General features: G+C 51.7%; 1 protein-coding gene across 1 annotated transcript in view; it reads right to left on the bottom strand.

The window, feature by feature from the left end:
- PCSK6 (proprotein convertase subtilisin/kexin type 6) overlaps positions 1–20,476 on the bottom strand; it is a 127,429-nt gene extending 106,953 nt beyond the window's left edge. Inside the window, exon 1 of the mRNA XM_054561923.1 lies at positions 20,201–20,476. Coding sequence (XP_054417898.1) covers positions 20,201–20,476 — 276 coding nt within the window. The remainder of the gene's footprint in view (positions 1–20,200) is intronic.
- Between the last annotated feature and the right edge of the window lie 388 nt (positions 20,477–20,864).

The following is a 20,864-nucleotide window of genomic DNA, read 5'->3' as shown; positions in this document are numbered from 1 at the left end:
CACTATGCTGCCATAGACAACAGCCATGAAAACACAGACTTTCCTGCTGAGCATGGCAGAGTGGATGGAAGAGACACCAACTACCCCCGAGGGTTCATCTCCAGACTTACTCTGTAAGAAAGATGAGCCTCACTTTGTTCAAGCCACCATCTCCTGATTTTGCAACTGAATGCATTTCTGGATGCTCTTTGACAATGCTCTGAAATGTGGGGGGGCACAGGGTGTATTCCCCAGCCAAAAAAAAAGCCATCCACTCTCATAAGGGGACCTTTTAGATCACTGGTTAAAACTGAATCGCGGGACTTCGATCATTTCAAATTTCAGCTCTCACACCAGATGGTGGACTGTACCAACAGTTGATCAATTTGTAGACAAACACCCAGCATTCCACAGCTTCTCCAAAATCCAATTCAGAACCAACCTGGGCAAAATGCAGGGGAGGGGGCTGTAGCAGGTTGTAGCCTGTGGGCACAGCCACTCGCGCTCCTGGGCCCTGGGCCAGTGGTCAGGGCGTGGGACCATTGTCAGGCATCCACCTGAAGGGCTTGCAGGGAGTGCCTGTGATCAAGAGATCCACTTCACATCTGCATGGATAAGGACCACCCCTTTCGGTTCCTAGGAAGTTCAAGTCTACACTGTGACCCAACCGCCAGATGGGCACGCTTCCTGGGCAGTGATTATCAGAGCCACGCTCTACAGATGATGTGCCATTTGACGTCCAGAGACGCTAAGCGGCGTGCCAACTGTTGACTAATTGGTACACAAAAGTATGGGATTAGGACCTGGCTCTTCGGATTCGAAAGTCTGCATTTGGCCACTGGCTCTGCCTGTAAGAGTCACCAGATCAAAATGGCCCTATAAAATAAAAAACATGGGTCATGCATCATGGGGAAAGTTGGTTATTATGGGCAGAGCAGTGAAAGAAAAAAACAACCCACCTCCTGCCTTCCCGCTCCCAGAAGGCCCCACCCATTCCCACTCTTGCTCATTTAGTTAGGAGAGCCAGCCTTCTGTGTGATGCCCAGGCTAAGAAAAGTTTGGGGGGGAAAATGGAAAATCCAGCGTCCAGGCGCATGGTTCTCTTTGGGGAATGAGAGTGGGCATATTGTCCATTATAATTAATAGGCAAAAGTGCAGTGCAGACAGCTGCCCCAGGCCCCGTATGGCCGTGTGTGGGCAAGAGAATATTCCTTTATAAGCTTCTCTCTTGGCTCCCAGATGCCCATGTAGGCTAAGCAAAATGCAAAGTTTTATTGAACGCAGCGTTTTATTTTCTTTTATCCTTAAGGGAGGATCCTTAGCTGATTAATTCCAAGCAAGAGAGTCCACTTTGGCAGCAGGGGTGGTAGGCAAGAGTCTGGCTAAGCAGAGCACACCGCAGAGGCTGCTGGGAGAAGCAACCAGGCCAGCAAGCACACGTTGCAGCAGATGTCCTGGTTTCACACACCAGGGCTCATTGCTCCTTTCTCGTCCAGCTGAGCTGCTGCCTTGCCCATCCTAAGCTTTTCGCACCCGCTAATCTTTCCCCCAACAAGACAGAAGGTGAAAGAAAGCATAGGTCCCAAGTCTTCTCTGTGACTCCTTTTACTGGCTTGGAATTCCTACTTCAAAAGTAGTGCTTTCAAAAAAAAAAAAAAAATAGTGCTTTCCTAGTCTGACTCCAATGCCTGACATTGAAAAGACATGCTATTTTCCTCCCTTTTTGTATTAACAATAAGTATGATGCTAGTTATAATATTAGCGTGACTGTGTACCAAGTATCTACTTTGGGCCTGGTATTATTCCAAGCGTTTGATTGTTGGAGGTGCTAGTAACTTCAGCTTTTCTGCAGAAAGAGCTGAGGCATGTAGAGGTTGAGTTATTGGTAGTAAATGCCTTAATTCATTAGCTTTTTCATCTTAGAAGGTCGTTTTGTGGCTTTCCCGTTGAGCGTGTTTTTAAAGTCTTTAAGAAATCCTCATTCATTCACCAATTCTTTCCTTTATGAGCGTTCATTTGGATCCAGCTTTTCTAATTTAAGCAGTTATTTACCTTGTGTCTTGCTCCATTAATGTGTTATCTCAGAAATCAGAAATCCTTTGTTTTATGTTCAGGACCTGAGCCACTGTACCGGCTGCCAGAACAGGGCCCGCAAATTATGCCTATTTACATATTTTATCATATTTAATACATTTTATTTTGCCAGCTCCTCTTAAACGCCATTAAGTATTTAATTAGTTGTATTTCCTTTTACAACGATGACATTTTATTTATTTGTCTCTATCATGCAATTAGCGTAATCTCTGGCTCTGCTTCCCTCTTGAGTCAGCTTAACACTTTCTACTTTTCATTACGAAATATTTCATGTTTCTCTCCTAACCAAGGCCTTATTTTCAGGCTTTCCCTACCCAGCGTGCTCCAAGGCGATTTTCAGAAAAATGTCACATCTTTCTCTTGGTATTGAGACTCTCTACTCACTTCACCATCATTCCCCATTTTAGCGTTCACGTCCTTTCGTTTCTATTATGTGTTACGAGTTCCAAGTTTTAGATCCCTCCGGCATTCATTTTAATAGAATTAGGAGAATCTATAAAGAAAAGCAGCTTCGCAGAATAATGCTTTCATTCTTCTCCCCTCTCCCTACCCCCTACTTCTCGCACATGCCCTAAATTTACCAGGAGACAAGGTTCTCCTGCAAGGAGCCCAGGGCTGGGATGTCCATCTGTTAGGACTCGGGACAGACGGGCTGCCGGTCCCACGCTCCCGTTTGACAACGCCAGGGAGGCTGAAAATCCTATTAAACGTCAATAACTCAGATCTGGAACTAGGGTCGCACGGCAGAGCAAGGCCCGGCAGGTAATTAGCAGGCCAGCGACCCAGACAGCCGCTCCCCTGCCAGGGTGCCTGCCGTGGGCTTCTGTGAGCTGCGCAGGGCGGTCCTCACGCTGCGGGACGCCAGTCACTCACGCACGTTTACTGGGATGTTTCTCCCCAGGGCGGAGTCCCGGGGAGCCACGCTAATCCCTTCAGATGCCAAGTGACCCTGGAGCATACCTTATAAAAGCATACGCCCCCGAGCTCAGGTTCCATGGGGACTTCTTTGATGACATCATCGGCCCCATTAATTCCCTGGGCTTTTAATCCCCGTCTTTAGTCACACATGTATGATTATGTCTCCAGGAGACCACAGCGGGTTTCTCCCAGCTCTCCCCTAGCCCCGCCCCCCCCACGAAGCTTTTCCTCCCAACATTTCATTGTGAAAAAATTTTCAAATACACAGCAAAGCTGAAAGATGTGGACAGCAGACACCCACATACCTACCCCCTCGACGCTGCCATTGATGATCTAGCACATTTGCCTCCCTCTGTCCATCTGTCAATCCATCTTATTTCTGGAACATTCCAAAGTCAATTGCAGTATTAGTATGTTTCCCTCTAAACACTTGAACGTACGCTTTATCGTTATAAATGGAGGGTTCGATATTTGCTGATAGGTTTCCCCTTTTGAAGGACAATTTACCTATAAGATGAGAAAATGTTCATTACATACCTGTTGAGTCTTTTTAAAAAGGCTTTATTTTTAGAGAGAGGAGAACAGCGGGAGAGAGAGCGGGGAAGAAACAGCAATGGGCTGCCTCCCGCACATGCCCTGACCGGGGATCGAACCGGCAACCTTTTGCTTTGCAGGACGACACCAACCCACTGAGCCACACTGGTCAGGGCTACATCTGTCGGGTCTTGATGGATGTATACGCTGGCGTAACCCAATCCCCTGCCAAGATTCAGGACGCAGCCATCACCCCAGACAGTCTCCCCAGGTGCCACCCCACCAATCAGCTTTTCTATTCCACCACAGATTGGTTTTGCCTATTCTAGAACTTTCTGTAAATGGAACCAGATAGCTCTCTTCTATAAGGCTCCTTTCACCTTGTATAATGTCTGTGAGATCCGTCCACATGGTTGTGCATGCCGCTGTCTCTTCCCCTTTGGTGCCCAATAAATGACGTGTTCATGGTATGAATACGTCACATCTGCTCCTTCTCTTATCAGCGAACCTAAGAAACTTTGATAATTGCAATCAACCAGCTGAACAACCTCCTGCAAAAAACTCCATAATCTTCTAGGGGGGGAAACCAAACAGAGGTGGACTCCAGACTGCTGAGGAACCAGCAGGGGACAGGTGACGTGTTCTGATCGATAGAAGCTGTCGTCAGTCTGACTCTCTCACCGAAGCATCACGACCCCCTGCGGAAGCCACAGGGAGGCCTGGCCTGTTGCTGTGAAAAGCTGACGCAGAAATCAAACCGCTCTCGAGGCTAACAAACCTCCCAGAAAAGACCTCCGGACAAAGGCTCCACATTCGGAGTGGACTGGGCAGGTTCAGTGACACAGCCACTCCCTCCAGGCTGCAGCCACTGTCCCTAAGGGCCACTGAGCATCACTTGTGTGCTGGGACAGGCAACTTGCAGAGACACGGCTCCGCCTTGAGACTTGCCTTCTAACTTGCGCAGCCTGACCACACGGTTTAGATAAAACGCAGACACCAAGGGGGAAGAAGTGGCAGCAAATGCACAAAGTCTCTCGGCCCTGGAGGAGAAAGGTCTCTCAGTGTCGTTGAAAGATGTCCCCTAAGAGATCAGCGTGCCAAAGAGACCCAGGGAGGAGGCAGGGCCGGCGGCACAGCCCAAGTATAAAGCGCTGTAAGTGACCAGCTCAGGCAGGACAGGAACCAATTGCTGGAAAGTAACACCAACTTTGAGTAAGACAAACACATTTGCTTGAAGATAGGGTTTTCTGTAGTTCATTGAACTTCTGACTGGAGAACTCAGAAACCTAGCCAGGGCTCTTTGGAAGTAAGGATCAAGATAGGACTCGGAAAGAGTCTCCTGCTTTTGAAAATGGATTTACTGCCCTGGCGGGGTGGTTCAGTGGGTTGGAGTGTCGCCCAAAAAGGTTGTGGGTTCAATCCCTGGTCAGGGCACATACAGGAGGCAACCAATCAATGTTTTTCCCTCACACCAATGTGTCTCTCCCCGTCCCACTTCCTCTCTCTAAAATCAATAAATATATCCTCGGGCAAGGATTTAAAAAAAAGAAGAAAATTTACTTACTTAGTTGGAAGAGGAATGCTGCTAAGACAGCTTATTCTAACGTGGGGTGGTTAGTCAGCCTCTCCTAACATGTGCCCCATAAAGGCGGCCTAAAGACTGTCATTTGGGTCCAAAGACTATTTAGTGTGAGAAAGAATCGGTTTGGTTTTACAATATTCCTGGCATGGCCAGATGGCAGAGAAAGGTAGAAAACTATGTTTATTAAAAAAAAAAAAAATACTAACGAGTTTATTTTATTAAAGGACACGAAACTCTACCTACAGGAACACAGAGCATCCAATCCCACAAACGGGTTCTTGCATCTTGAGCTAAAATGAAGGGTTACGTGGGTCTTGAATTGGTACAGTCGTGGAACCTAAACTCGCTTAAGCCACTGAAGCAAATCCCACTCCTGGTTCGTGGCTAATAGTGTCACATCCTACAAATGAGATATTAAGAGACACGCATAAGAAGACCGTTAATGAGCTCAGCCACGAACAGTTCCTCTGATAGCGGGACAGAACTAAGGTTTCCTTTTACAGAAATTAGGTTCAATCAAGAGGAACACGAACAGGGGGTTTTGTTGAAAAGAAAACAGCAGAGGATGTGTGTTCGACTGAGTGCAATGGTGGCCAGAAATGGACTTGTTTTTCCGTGTGAAAAATCTGTCCCCAGACAGACGCGCCTAAATAAACTGTGAGTGGGACAAGAAGGCACAGAGCCAGGTATGCGGGGTCTGACAGGGACATAATCGCACGCCTCTGCTGTGACCCTCTGAGAGGACACATGGAACGCTAAAACTGGCGTAGCGGCAGATGTCCCTGGGTGCACAGCCGGCCTGAGCTCTTGGTGCAATTCATACCCTGCACAGTGCCGGGCTTCGAGCCGGCACCAGTGAATGTTTGCCGCATAAGGAAGTGGTGCAGAAATTTCTCTGCCTTCTGATGACAAGAGGGAGTGTGCTGAGCTTTTTTTTTTTTTTTTTTTTTTAATTGATTTGAGATAGAGAGAGGGAGAGAAACATCGATGTGAGAGAGAAACACTGATTGGTCGCCTACCAGGGATCAAACCTGCAACCCAGGCATGTGTCTCAACCAGGAATCGAACCCGCGAGCTTTCGGTGCGCGTGACAATGTTCCGACCAACTGAGCCACTGGCCAGGGCTGACCTCTTGACATGCCCAGGACTTTTCTGTCTCTCCCTATCTTTTCTGTGCTGGCTGTTCTCTCTTCTCTGCTCTGCCCTGTGCCCCTCCAGACAGCCCTCCCTGGGCCACGCTTCCAGAGGGTTCTGCCAATGGGAGACACCAGACAGAGCCTGTACCCTCCAGCGTCCCAGCTTGCGTGGGCTCTGCTGGCCCCGCTTTCTCCCGCTGTCCCTTCAGCCCGAGGCAGGTAGCAGCTCCCACCCTGCTGGTGCCCCGATGCCTCAATACCCTTTTGTGGTCCTTTACCCCGCCACTTAGAGCTCTGTAAGTAGCCTTTTCGTGAGTGTCTGCCTACCTGAGCCATCAAGGTGAGATGCAAACAGATACGCTCACTCTCATACCTGCCGACACACCACTCCCGCTTCTTGCTCCTCTGTCTACGAAAAGTCCTGTGGCCCCTTCAAGGTATGAAATGGCCCCGATGCCACTGGTCACAAAGCCTTCCTTGAACTTCCCAGGTGACATCAGCCCCAATTTCGTCCATTCTCCTACAGCATTTGCAGTCTGTCTCTGTTTCTCTTGCAATAGTTACTTATGTTCTTGTCGGCTGTCAGTTCCCTGCCTTCATCATGTATGATCACACCAAGGGCCAGCCCACAGCCTTGCACACACGGAACTGCAGATTTTACTTCAGAAAACAAGCAAGCACATAAACTCTCTGGACAGTGTCCAGGGAAAAGTGATAGGAGAGATGTATGCAATACACTTACAAGGAAAGATTACTATGCACAACACAGAGACAGCACCTACAAACGACTGGGATAAAAGGTAATCCGATTGAAAAATGGGACTTCCGGTCAAGATGGCAGCATAGGCAAACATGGCTTGCCTCTGCAAAACCACAACTAAATTACAACTAAAATACAGAACAACTATCGCTCAGAACTGACAGAGATCGAGTTGAATGGAAGTCTGACAACTACAGAATTAAAGAAACCACATCCATCCAGGCTGGTAGACGTGCAGGAGTGGAATTGTCTGGTGCCACACCTACGTCTGGTAGATAAAAATTTGGAAGGTATATCTCGGGAGCAAGGAGTCCCGGCCCCACACTAGACCCCACAGCCCAGGGATCCAGTGCCAGGAAAATAAGTCCCCACACCTTCTGGCTGCAAAAACCAGCAGGGATTGAGTCAGTGAAAGAAACTGGTGGAGCCCCAAGCAGTTCCTTTTAAAGAACCCACACACAGACTCTCCTAATCAGACTCAATCCCGCTGGGCTCTGGCGATGGGGTGGCAGCTTGAGGGGCACTAGCGACGTGCAAGGGGAGACTGAGGTGTCTGGCATCAAGGTGAGCAGAGGCCATTGTCCCTTTCTGGGCCCTCCCCTAACAGAGCTGGCAGACTGGTGCCGTATCTCAGATTCCATCAACCTGGCTAACACTGTTTGACCCGCCTTGGAGATTCCCAGAGACTCTACCCCACCCAACTTACAGGCCCACCCAAGCTGCTTTTCCATGTGAATGGTCTTGGCTCAGGCCTCACAACTTCCTAAATCCTCTCAAACAAGCAGCAGCTGGCCTCAGTGAGCCCCAGGCCTGGCTCTGGCAGCAGCCAGCCTAGATTCACAGCTTGGCTTCCCCTGGGAATCTCCAGGCCCGGCCCAAGTACCAGCCATCCCAGATTGCTTTATAGCTCAGGCAGGGCGCCCCGGGGCAGAACACAGGTGGGGGCTGACCTTGGCCTGCACCACCCGGGAAACCCCAAGGCCTGCACACCCAGTGAACAGCTCCAGCACCACCACCCTGCCCCTGCACGGCTGACCCTCCACGGAGGGCGGAGGTTGGTGGTCAGTGGTCACAGCCAGTCCTTGCAGCGAACTGGCCTGGTTAAATGCCTCCCACTGATAAGCCAACAGCAACCAAAGCTGAACTACAAGAGGAGGGCGTACTCAGCCCACACGAAGGGCACATCTCGAGAACCCAGCCTGGGTGATAAGGGAGGCTGTGCCACTGGACCCTACAGGACACCCAATATATTAGGCCACACAATCAAGACACGGAGTCAAAGCAGTTCTACCTAATACCTAGAAACAAATGCAGGGAGGCTGCCAAAATGAGGAGACAAGGAAACATGGCCCAGATGAAAGAACAGATCAAAACTCCAGAAAAAAGAGCTAAACAAAATGGGGATAAGCAATCTATCAGATGCAGAGTTCGAAACAACAGTTACAAGGATGCTTAAGGAATTTAGTAAGGACTTCAGCAGCATAAAAAAGACCCAGTCAGAAATGACGGATACACTGATTGAAATAAAGAACAATTTACAGGGAAACAACAGTAGAGTAGAAGAAGCTAAGAATCACATCAATGATTTGGAACTTTAGGAAGCAAAAAACAACCATGCAGAACAAGAAGAAATGTGAGTCCAAAGAAATGAGGATAATATAAACAGACTCTGGGGTGACTTTACGAGATCCAATAGTCGCCTCATAGGGATGACAGAAGGAGAAGAGAAAGAGGAAGAAATTGGGTATCTATCTGAAAAAATAGCGAAAGAAAACTTCCCTAATTCAGTGAAGGAAATAGACACTCAAGCCCAGGAAGCGCAGAGAATCCCAACCAAGAAGGATGCAAAGAGGCCCATTTCAAGACACATCATAATTAAAATGCCAAAGGTTAAAGATAAAAAGAGGGGAGGGTGGGTGTGGGAGAGGTGAGGGGATTAAGAAGTACAAATACAGAAGAGCCACGGGAATGTAAAGTACAGTATAGGAAAGGGAGGAGCCAAAGACTTACACGCATGACCCATGGAAATGAACAAGGATGGGGGAATTGTCTGAGGGAGTGGAAGGTGCTGGGTGGAGGGGAGCTAAGGGGGAAAAAGCAACACAACTGTAATAGCATAATCAATAAAATATACTTTAAAAAAAAAAAAAAGGCCAGCCATGGCCACTGTGGCTCAATGGGTTGGGCATCACCCGGCAAAACGAAAGGTTTGATTCCCGGTCAGTGCAGATGCCTGGACTGCAGGTCCAGTCCTCGTTGGAGCGTGTGAGGCAGCTGATTGATGCTTCTCTTCCTTTCTTTCTCCCTCCCTTTCCCTCTCTCTAAGAATAAATAAAATCTTTAAAAAAAAAAAAAGAAAAAAGAAAAATGGGCAAAGAATATAAAGGAGCAATTCAGAGAATTAAGGTGACTAATAACTTGATGAGAAGGCATTTAACTCTCATGATGTTAAAAAAACAAAATGAATAAAAACAGTGTATAATCTCATTTCCGCCTGTAAGAACGGGCAAATACTACAACCACCGATACTCTCCAGCCAAGATCGGGGAAGGCCACTTCCAGGGGTTGTGTGCACTGGGACTCGGACCTGCAAAGTCACCGGCTGACACCTAACACAGCATGACACGCATACACACTTGGCCTCCACGGCTCCCAAATCCCTGGCACCCAGTCGTCTTGGTGCTCACAGGAGCTGTGCTGCTGTGAGAGACTTGACCTCTGTTCCTGGGCTTCTCCATCTGCAAAGTGGGCATCATACTAGCACCTGCCCCCCAGGCTTCCTGAGAAGACCGACTGATTTTCAATACCCGGAGAGCACTCAGAAAATTACCTGGCATATACGAAGGGCCACTTAGGTGTCTGCGGTATTGATGATAATAACTTATTTGTTTTTGCTATTATGCATCCGGCAGAATTCCCATACACATGCACAGGGAGGCATGAATAAGGACAATCGCAGCTGCCACCTTGTTTATCATATGAAAGAACGCTGGGGGCAAATCCAATGAACGTTAATAGGTAATGGTGTAACAAAATAGGTCACATCCATAAAATAGCTTAAAACTACTTTACAAGAATCAAGTAATGCCCTGGCTGGTGTGGCTCAGTGGACTGAGTGTCAACCTGCGAAACACAGGGTTGCAGGTTCGAGTCCCAGTCAGGGCTCATGCCTGGGTTGTGAGCCAGGTCCCCAGGAGGGAGCATGTGAGAGGCAACCACACATTGATGTTTCTCTCCCTCTTTCTACCGCCCTTCCCCTCTCTCTAAAAATACATAAGTAAAATCTTTTTTTAAAAAAAGAATCAAGTAACTAGTGTGAGAAGTCTTCCAATAGGTATTGCTAGGCTAAGGAACGCCAGGGCAGGATCTCCAGTAAAACCACCCAAGTCTACATGTATATGTGCACACACATTTCTGAAACAAGACACATGCTCGCTCTGGGCAATGGGGACATCGGGGAAGAAGCAAATTGGGGACAGGGTGGGGGGAAAAAGGAGATTTGGATTTTTCCCCTCTTCTATTTCTGTACTGTGTGAATTCTCCACAGTGAAAGAATACCCATATAAAATGTATAATCGTATAAAATAAGAAAAACGCTCCAGAAAATCCTTATGAGTTGAACTGAACAAATGTTATTAAGTCCTGGATCCTCTGTAAAGCTGTACATAGGAGCAGAAAATAGGGCAGGACCTGGGGGGGGGACAAGGTGTGTCCAGGGGGACCGGGCAGTGAGGGAGCCCCTGCCACTGCCCCATTCGGTGCTGACATTCCGGATCGGCTGCAGAATGTCCACGTCCCCAAGGAGTCACAAAGAATCTACTGACCTAAATGTCAGAGGAAAGATGAAGTAAGTTATGAGCTGGCCACTTAATGATGCACTGGGTGGCCATTAAAAATTATGCCACAGCCTAGTATAGACTTGGGAGGCCCAAGGAGCAAAACTGTATACAAATAGCATAAGACATTTGTGTCCATGTGGGCATGTGCTCACACATTATACATTTATGTGTGCATACATGTGTGCACACATACACGTGTGTGTGTGCACACATACTCACATATACATGACTATCTGCACAGAGACAGAGAGTTAAAAAAAAAAGGATATGTTTCAAGAATTAACCATGAATAGCTTTGGCTGATAAGAGTGTAAATGATATCATTCTCTTTGTTCTTTTCCATGCTTTCTAAATTCTCTACATACATGTATTCCGTTTGTATCATACCAAGAAAAATTAGGTAATGACGCAATTTGATAACTTGGCGGCACCACCCTGAGGCCCCCTTGCGTCCCATCCAGCCCCTTCTCTCCTCTTGAGGGTCTGGCTTCCTCGGGTGTTTTGCTGGATGGTGTTCTGCCCTCCTCCGGGGGATGGGGAAAACACAGGCCCTGGGGGACTGGAGGGAGGGGGACATGCCCTTGGGACCCTTAGACTCCAAAGTCAAGAATGCTGCTGGCGCCCAGTCCAGGTGGTTCAGTGGGTTAGAGCGTCATTTTGATACAACAAGGTTGCAGGTTCTATCCCCGGCCACGCCACATACAATAACCACCCAATGAATACATCACTAAGTAGAGCAACAGATGGGCATTTTTCTCTCGCGCGCGTGCACACACTTTAAAACCCAATCAGTAAAATAAAATAAATAAAAATGCTGCTGGCTGCCTTCATTCTTGCATAGATAAGCCTTTGGAGTGAAACCTCAGGCCAGAGGCCAGATACAAAGGGAGGGTCCTACAGGACAGCTCCCTTCTCGGGACATGCCTTCTGTCCCCGCCTTCCCGCCACCCGCTCCGAGCCCCTCTGCCTTACCAGTTAGAAAGCCCTCTCACGGCCCGTGGTCAGTTCCCCTGTCACCTGCCCTCGGCAGCCTTTCTAACGTGGACACAGGCACCGTCTATGAGGCAAGCCAGAATCAAAGACATCTGCGTGGGAAGTCTGGCTCTGACTCATGCTAAGCTGTAGTGAGTGAGCCTGTCAGAGCCTCAGTTTGCTCATCTGTGGAATGGGGAGTTACCCCAGCTGGCCCGGTGAACAGTAAAGACAATCAAGGAGCCAGCTAGTGGCCGTCGAGATGGGGGTACTGGAACCCGGTGATGCCCTCTAATGAACCAAGGTGCATCGGGGAGCAGGGAGCTAGACTGGGGCATGAGAAGCCATGCCAGGGGCTAGGGCCCAAGGAAACAAAAATGAACCAAGAGTCCAACCACGTGACGCTGTGGCCTAGCGGGGAGACAGACCCGCTCCCGTGCCATGTCTCCGGAGTCTGGGCGGCACAGTGCTCAGCCCTGCCGGGCAGCAGGCAGGTCAGGAAACAGCAGCACATTCGCTGATCTGGAGGAAGAGCAGGTTCACCGGGAGGACCACACAGGACATGGGCGCCCAGGTTAAAACAGCAGCAACAAAGCGCAGGTGCAAGAGAAAGAAACAGCATCTGGCAAGTTCCCAGAGCGGCAAAGGGCTGCAGTGGCGGGAGATGCTGCAACAGCGGGGGCCTGTGCACCGGGCGGGGTGCGGAGCAGCCGCTGGCTCCCCGGGCTTTGTCCTGCGGGAGCCTCTGTCCGTCTTAAAGCAGGGAAAGCAAGCGTGAGGTTCAGGGTTCGCCTGGCAACGTAGAAACGGCCTGGAGGGAAGAAGGACAGCCGCGGGAAGTGCTGGGGACAGAGTGAGCCCTTGTGGAGCAGGCTGGGCCCAGGGGAGGGTCCAGGAGGCAGGGTGAACAAGACATGAGGGGAGGAAGAAAATCCAGAGCGATGTCCCGGCTCCGGCTCCAAGGACGAGGGATCGGAAAGGCCCGCAGAGGGACAGCTTTACCTTCTCCAAGCCAGGGGGACCTACAGACCCTTATCAGACAAGAGGTCCGCTCTGCCCTCCTCCTCAGCCGCCTTCCACTTCCCTGGATGGCCACCTGGGGGCGTCTGACAAAGACCACCAGGTAGACCTGGGCCCTTTATGGGCAAGAAGGAGGTTCTGGCTGAATGAACCCAGGCCGTCATCTCTGAGAGTCGTCGGCACGAAGTTTTGAAACAAAAGGGAGGGAGTCTGGAAATCAAGTTCTCTTTCAAAAACCCGACAGCAACATTGGACACGGGCTTCATCAGCCCCATGGCGAATGCCGTCTGGCTCGTCACTCAGAGCTTTGGGAGCCTGGCCCAGCTGGGCCGTTCCTTCCCATTGAGAAGAGGGGCCCACCCAACAAGGTCTCCTCCGTAAGTGACTGATGCAGGAATTCAAGAGGCCCCCCTAAGCGGCAGGGCGCCTGCCGCAGGGCGGGAGGGGCGGGGCCGTCTGTCGGGGGCTGCGGGCGGTGCGATGCTCGGCTGGTTTGTACCCAAGAGGCCAGGGGGGAGACAATGAGACTGTTTCTTCCTCCCGCGGTGCCACCGTCTTGACACTGAGGGCATTGATGGGCTGGTTGCCATGGGAACCCGAGCTGCCAATCCCATCCCATGGAGCCCTCCTGACATCTGATGGCTATCCACTCCCGCTCCTCCCAGCACGGGACAGAGGGCCGCCTGCGCCTGGTGCCAGGTCTTCAGAAGCCTCCGAGAGCAGAGTCACAAGGACATCGGGGAGACCTGGGGTATGATGGGACGACGGGGGCTTTCGGGTGAACACCTCTGTGTTTTTGATTTACACCCTTGGTTTCTGCCTGGAGAAGTTCCGGCCTTTCCCGTGGACCAAGTGGCGGAGCTGTCCCCGCTGGCCTGACTCTGCACAGCCTCTGGGTCCTTTCGCGGCTCCAACAGTTCCGGTCACCTCTCTCCACCGCACCGCCAATGACACACAAGGGCGGACCACTCAAAAAAACAAAAACAAAACCCTGTCCATTTACATCTTACCCTTTGATTGAAGATGACAAATGAGAGTGGGCCCCGGCCGGGTGGCTCAGTTTGTTGGAGCGTCAGCCTGGTCACCAAAACGTTGAGGGTTCAATCCCCAGTCAGGGCACATACCTGAGTTGCAGGTTCGATCCCCGGTGGGGGTGTATGCGGGAGGCAACTGACCCATGATTCTCTCTCACATCAATGTTTCTTTCTCTCTCTCTAAAATCAATAAAGAAATCCTGATAATGATTTAAAAAAAAAAAGAGTGATACTGTATCATATAGCGTCACAATTCCACTCTTATCTGCACACCCCAACCCTAGCACACACCCTGGCTCCCAGCTCACAGCACAGAAGCAAGACAGCCTGCGACCGGAAACCAGCCCCAGAGAACTAAGTCACAGGTGACTGCTCTTCCAGGTTCCCCCTGGTCCCTCCCAAACTGCCGACACTCTGGTTGGAAGAAGTTCTGGCCCCTTATTTTAACACCTGGCCAAGCGTCAGCTTTGCAAAGATGAGCTTTGCCGCATGACAATTTCTTTTCGCGCTGACAAGTGAATTACGCGGGCCCACCTGCAATTCTGGGCCAGGTCCGTCCCGCTCGGCAGCTATTTTAAGGAAAACTATTTCAGGCAAGTTGAAAATCATTTAAGGCTCTTACCTCTTATAGGCCCCTGGCCGTTGGCCTACCATTTTATGCTCAGGCTCAGAACCAGCAAATTAGCTCAATACTTCAGGCGAAGCAAACACAGCGAGGGCCAGCGCGGTGCCAACGTGCCACCCTTCAGAAGAACATCACTTCCGAAAAGCGGCAGCCGCCTGGGCTGTCGCGAGATGGTTTGTGAGGCTGTCTTGCCTGCAGCCTTTCACGCAAACAACTTGTCTTTTCTGAGTGTCGTCAATGTCGAAGGTACAATGTATGCAGGTTAGAGTGAGGGCCACGCCTGGCCAATGGAGAGGGCGGTGCCTGGGCTCTGGGGCCAACTCTGCCTCCCGCGTGCAGCTCCTCTTCCCTGAACACGTGGACCAACGCAGCCTGGGGAAGCCACGGGGTCTTACCCTGTATGTCCACGGACACGCTTCCGATGGTCCGGAAACACCACAGTGTGTGGATATGAGGGGCTTCCTCATTTTCTTTCCTCCCCTCTAACATTTCACATGTATCTGTGTGTGCGGGTGTGTATGTGTGTGTTGTGTATGCACGCATGCATACATCTGTAAACACCATATGTACTATATTCTTTGTGGTTTTTTTTAAATCCTCACCCAAGAACATGCTTTAGAGATAGAGGAAAGGAGGGGGAGAGAGAGAAACACCAATATGAGAGAGAACCATCAATGGGTTGCCTCCTGTACACACTCCAACCAGGGACCAAACCTGCAACCTAGGTAGGTCCCGTGACCGGGAATCGAACCCACGACCTTTTGCTTTGCGGAATGACGCTCCAACCAACTGAGCCACGGCGTCCAGAGCCATATGTAACCATATGTAATATATTCCGATACAAAGAAAGAAAAGTGGAAAATGCTTCAACACTATTTTGTATATAGTTTCTATATATTATAGGGACACACACATACACACCTATGTATGTATATTATGAATCAGGACACTGCAGATAAAGTTTGACATTCCTCTCCCTGGTTTCCCTCCCCGCCCTCCCTCCACCAAGGCCACCACTAACTAGATGCGAATTCTTCCCATCCACGCAGGCATTCATAAATAATAGAGACTCGCTAAGCGTGTTTGCAAAAGTTTACATATGCACTATCACGCTGTACATCTGCACCTTGCCTTTTTCACTCAACCTACTTTTTGAGATTCATCTGTGCAGATCCCTATCTGCTTAATTCTTTTCTAACGACGGCGTGGGTATTTTCCGCGGTGCGATTTATTTTCCCATTCTTCTACTGATGGGCATGCACCACTTCAAAAAAATGCCTGTGGATATTCCTAGACAAGCCTCCCGAGGCACACGTGCGAGAATTTTTCTCCTACATGGGAACTCGCTGATACAATCCAGCCGCGTGGTGGCTGCCAAGTCACCATCCAGCAGCAGGGGAACCGTCCCACTGCCCTGTGTCACTGCCAACACTTGAGACCATAGCACTTGTCCCCGTTGGCCAATAGGATAGGCGTGAAATGGCATTACTATCATTACCTTGACCTGGATCACCCCAGTAACTCGGAGGGAGGCTGGACGTCCTTCCGCACGCTCACCGGCCACTTAGATGTCTTCTTCATCCAAGTCCCTGTTTACGTACTTCCCACTCCTCTCTCTGGGATTTATCTTTTTTTTTTTTTTTTTTGATACGTGATCTTGATCATTGATACATTTTTTTCGCTCTGTGGCCTTTAAAATAACCCACGTGCTCATCTGTCCATTGTGTGTTACACTTTTTGCAGTCTATACTTGCTTTGTAACCGTGTTTTCTCTTTGTTATACAGGCGTTTTAACGTATGGATCTTGGCCTTCTTTTATTTATTCTTTTTGCATTTTAAGGAATCCTTTCCTTGCCTCCTGGCGTAAAGGTATTCCTCCGCCCCCGTTATTTCTAAAAGAGTTTACACAGTGTCACAAATTTCATCCTATCTGGAATTTATTGTTGTGTATGTGAGGCACACAGCTCAATGTTTTTGCCTTGTGAAAAGTCCGTTCTTTTAGTTCCATTTATTGACTTGTCTGGCCTTTCCCACCTGTGTGTAACTTTTCTGCTCACACACACAAGTTGCTCTGTTTGCCTGGGTTTGGGTCAATTTCATGACGGACGGGACCATCGGGGGGCCAAGGCCAAACGGTTGTGACAACCACAGCTTTATGGGAAGGTCCCCTCTCTGACAGGGCGCTCTCCCTCCTCTCCCCTCCCTGTTTGTTCCTCCTCCTCAGCGTTGTCTCAGGCACCTTATAGGTACTGGAAAAGGTTCTGGAACCTTCCTCTCCTATTTGAACTTTAGAATTGGTTTGTGTGGTTTCATAGTCCACATAAAATCCTGTCGTGGCTTCAGTTAGATTGCACTGAATTCACAGATTAATTAGGGGGAACCTGTGATAGCCAGCCCTCCCATCCATGAACATAATCTACCCCTCCAATATTCAGACCTTCTTCTATCAACACTTCTTCGGGTAGTGTCTAATTTTCTCCCTCAAAGTCTCACTGTTTTAAGATGCATTCCTTAGTATCCAATAGCTTTTATGCTGCAGTGAATTATAATTTCTTTTATCTCCTCAGACGTTGCTGTTGTAATTAGTGGTTTTTTAAAAGATTTTATTTATGTACATACTTATTTATTTATTTTTAGAGAAAGGAAAGGAGGGAGAAGCAGAGGGAGAGAAACATCACTGTGCAAGAGATACATCGACCGGTTGCCTCTCGCGCGCCCCCAATCGGGGACCGCACCCGCAACCCAGGCACGTGCCCTGACTGGGAATCAAACCGGCGACCTTTCAGTTCTCAGCCAGTGCTCAACCCACTGAGCCACACCAGCCACCAGCCAGGGCTATAAAGTTACTGTTGATTAAGCAACCCGCTCAACTCTGTTAGACCTAACAGCTAACCTCTATTTGATTACCCGTGTAGTTAGTTATGTCATCTGTCTCTAGCGACATCTGACTCCTCCAAAGTTTTCTCTTTTTTTAAGCCGTGGTGCATTGTGGGGGGACCTCTAGTACGATGACAAATAGAAGGGCAAGAAGAGGCTAGTTTGTCTCCTTCCCAACGACACGTATTTTTCTACGGAGAAGACCCAGAACTTTTATCCCTTCAAAGAGATCTGTGTTTCAAGAAAGGTGAATAACCAACCGCCGGGCTCAGTTACCTTTGCACAGTGTAAAATCAACGGGATCCGGTTATCAGCTGAACGAAGGAAGACAAGAAAACAACCAGGCCAGAACGTACAGGCGTGCTAAGACTCCCGACAAAAGCAGGACTGTGAGTCAGGGCAGGTACCAGCAACACTAATTGCCCGTTAAGGGTTTAGGAAAAGTCACACAAAGGAGACCTTAGACCAGAGAATGCGGCCCGAGACAAAGAGCCGGGACCGTAGTTGTCAGAGGTAACACACGCTTACTGTGTGGACGCAAACAGCTGCCATCGCTGGCCTCACCTCAGCTTACTCACCCATAAATCAAAGCTAAGAATATCTACGTCTTATTTATGAGTCACAAATTCTCCTGGCTGAAAAGGCAAAGGAGGTTTTTAAAGAGTTCTTATTGAGTAGGTAGAGACTGGAACGCTTCGGGCCTTTTCCACATTAGAGGCGCACTTGGGGGAGGGGGGAAGAAAGGCTGGTTTTGGCATAAGGAGTAATAGGCCCTCCTTGGGTAATCGCTCACACGCACACGCACGCACGCACGTACCACCGAGACAGTGCGTGCCCCCAACCCACCAACCCCTCAGCCTGTGAAGGTCTCCACAGTGTCGCCTGCAGCACCCTGCCTACCAACCTCAGTGGCCAGGCTGCATGGAGTCCGCTGTACAGAGCTGAGGAGGGGGCGCCTGAGAGAGCACCCCACCCCAAAACGTCCCAGGTGCATGCCGGGAGGAACCATCCCTCCCACAGGCAAAACGAGGGCAGCAGACTCAGCTCGGTGAGTCTGACCGGGCTTGTTCCAAAGAGCCAGCATTTTTGATTCATTCTGTGGACAGGAATTGTATGCATTGGGGGAGGGGGCATGGGGGGGTGCATCCCTGAGCCTCTGTCTTGCAGCGCCTAGGAGCTCCCAGCTTCACTTCAGTTCCCCTCCAGGCGTTTGATCACAGGAGCCAGAAACCCAGGCGCTTTGTAATTTACCGTGCAGTTTAAGAGTCACTTTGAGCTCAAGACAAATTGCTGGGCCACCTGGGCAGAGCAGCCAAGTGTGGCAGCAGACGGGCCCGCGTTAACATGGGCGGCGAGGAACGGGAGGGAGCCCTGAGGAATGTCCCCTTCGGGCCGGACCATCGGCCAGGGCGACTTAGGAACTACAGACAGAAACAGGGCCCGTGCTTCCCAAAGGCACGCTCTTCGATGAAGGGATTCGACTGGTCAAAACAGAAGAAAATCTGTTCAAACAATGCGGGGGCGTTCTTTCAGTCACCCTCTGCCCCACGGTGTCAAGCGCGGCTCAAATGACAGGAGCTACTTTTCCAGAAGGCCACACAGCTGACATTCGCAGCACTGGCGAGAGACCGGGGACGCGGCAGAAATGTCATTCAGATTAGGGCCTCGCTACACTTTGCTGGCTTCTGTCGCGGATCCGATGGAACTAAATTTAACACTAAGCACTGGGGTTTGAGTTATGAGCTAGCGGCCTCCCTGTCACTTCCCTTGATCCGCCAAGTGTGTCGTTTGGAGATTTGTTCACTGCGCCCAGAGGTCCCCTGGTGGGACCTCACCTCGCACTGCGCCCCTCCATGGGACCCAAGTCAGGATCGGCCCCTGCCCCCATTGCCACGCCGCAGGGTTGGGGCACAAGAAAAGGACCTGGCCTTGGTGGTCCTTTGGGGTTATGCGGCCTTCACGCCCCGGACTTGTTCTCTATTGCCAAGTGACAGCAGTCGTGTCCGCTGACGCCAAGGAAGGTCCCTTTCTCACTGGTCTGGTCAGGCCCGGCCTGACGCTTTGCTACCGGTCAACACTGCCTCAGCCCCACGGCTTGTGACTAGTTACACACTGTCACTGTTCCAACAAAAGGAGAGCGGGGAAATGACTTGCCTAAGGTCACACACCGAGGACCCACAGAGCTGCCACTGAGCCCCAGCAGAAACCTAGAAACAAAGCAAACTGCCCACACCCCACACTGCGCCCAGAGGAGTTTTCGACGCAGGACCCCCACCCGCAGCCCCGCGCCCAGCTGCTGAGTCCCAGGCTGTCCAGACAGCCCCCCTGATGGCGATTCTCAGGCACTGGCACCAGGAAGTCCTCCCTCCCAGACCCAGGGGCACGGAGCGGGCAGGGGTCCCAGGGAGGCCAGGCCACGCGCCCGCGCCTGTCATCCAACGAGCGGCCAGCCGCCCCGGCGCGCGCGCTCAGGGTCCAGAACCCCGCGCCACCCGTCGAGGGCAGAGAGTCGCAGGCCCGGGAGAACCTGGGGGGCACGGAGGACAGCGCCCACGGGAAGAGCGCGGCGCCCTACACGGCTCCCACTTCGGCCCGGCTGGGCAGGTGTCCGCGCCGGGTCACCCGCCCGGAGAGCTGCCCCCGGCGCGCCGGGCCTGCACGGGCATCCGCACGGGCCACCTGGTCGTCCCCGCCCAGCGTCCCGCGCGCCGCGCTCCCGGCCGACTTCCCCCAGGGTGCCTCGGCCACCCCCACCGCGCGGGCCGAGCGTCCGGGACCCGTGCCCGCGTGGCCGGGAAAGTTTTGGGCGCGCGGGGCCGGTCGCACTCACCTGGCCCAAGTTGAGGTAGCCGTGCGCCGCGGCCACGCGGTCCGCCTCGGCCGGGCCGCCCAGCACTTGCACTGCCCAGTGGTTGGTGTAGACGGGGCGCGGCGGCAGCGCGGGGCAGGCGGCGGGCAGCGCGAGCAGCAGCAGCAGCAGCCAGCGCCAGGGGCGCGGCGCCAGCGGTCGGAGCCCGGGCCGGCGGGGGCCCCCCGCGTCCTCGGCGGCGGCGGGGGCCCGGGGCGGCGGCCGGGGCCCGGGCGCAGGCGGCGCGCGCGGAGGCATGGCAGCGGCAGGCTCGCGCGGCGCCCGAGCGGCGAGTGCGCCGGGGGGTGGGGTGCCGCCTTTTAAAGCCGCTCCGCGCCGGGGAAGCGCCGCCGCAGCGGGCGGGAGCGAGGGAGGAGGAGGCGGCCGCGGCGCGCTCCCGCCCGCGCGGCCCGGTGGCGCCCCTGGGCCCGCGCTCGTGCCTCCCGCACCCGGGCCCGCCGCAAGCCCGGGACCCGAGACGCCCCCCACCGGGAACTTCTCGCAGACTTTTGGGGCTCTCGGGACACAGGCACTGACACAGGGCGCCCCGAGCGGCGGCCTTGGCCCTGCGTGATCTACGGGGAGCCTGGAGGGAGGGCCCTGGGGGCATCCCAGGTGAGTGCGTCGCCTGAGTGGTGGGGATAGG

Source organism: Pteronotus mesoamericanus, unplaced genomic scaffold (assembly GCF_021234165.1).
Source record: "Pteronotus mesoamericanus isolate MK-2021 breed Mesoamerican mustached bat unplaced genomic scaffold, CSHL_Meso_final scaffold_582, whole genome shotgun sequence".
NCBI lineage: Eukaryota > Metazoa > Chordata > Mammalia > Chiroptera > Mormoopidae > Pteronotus > Pteronotus mesoamericanus.
Note: the sequence above shows the minus strand (reverse complement) of the source record. Positions and strands in the feature narration are given on the sequence as shown.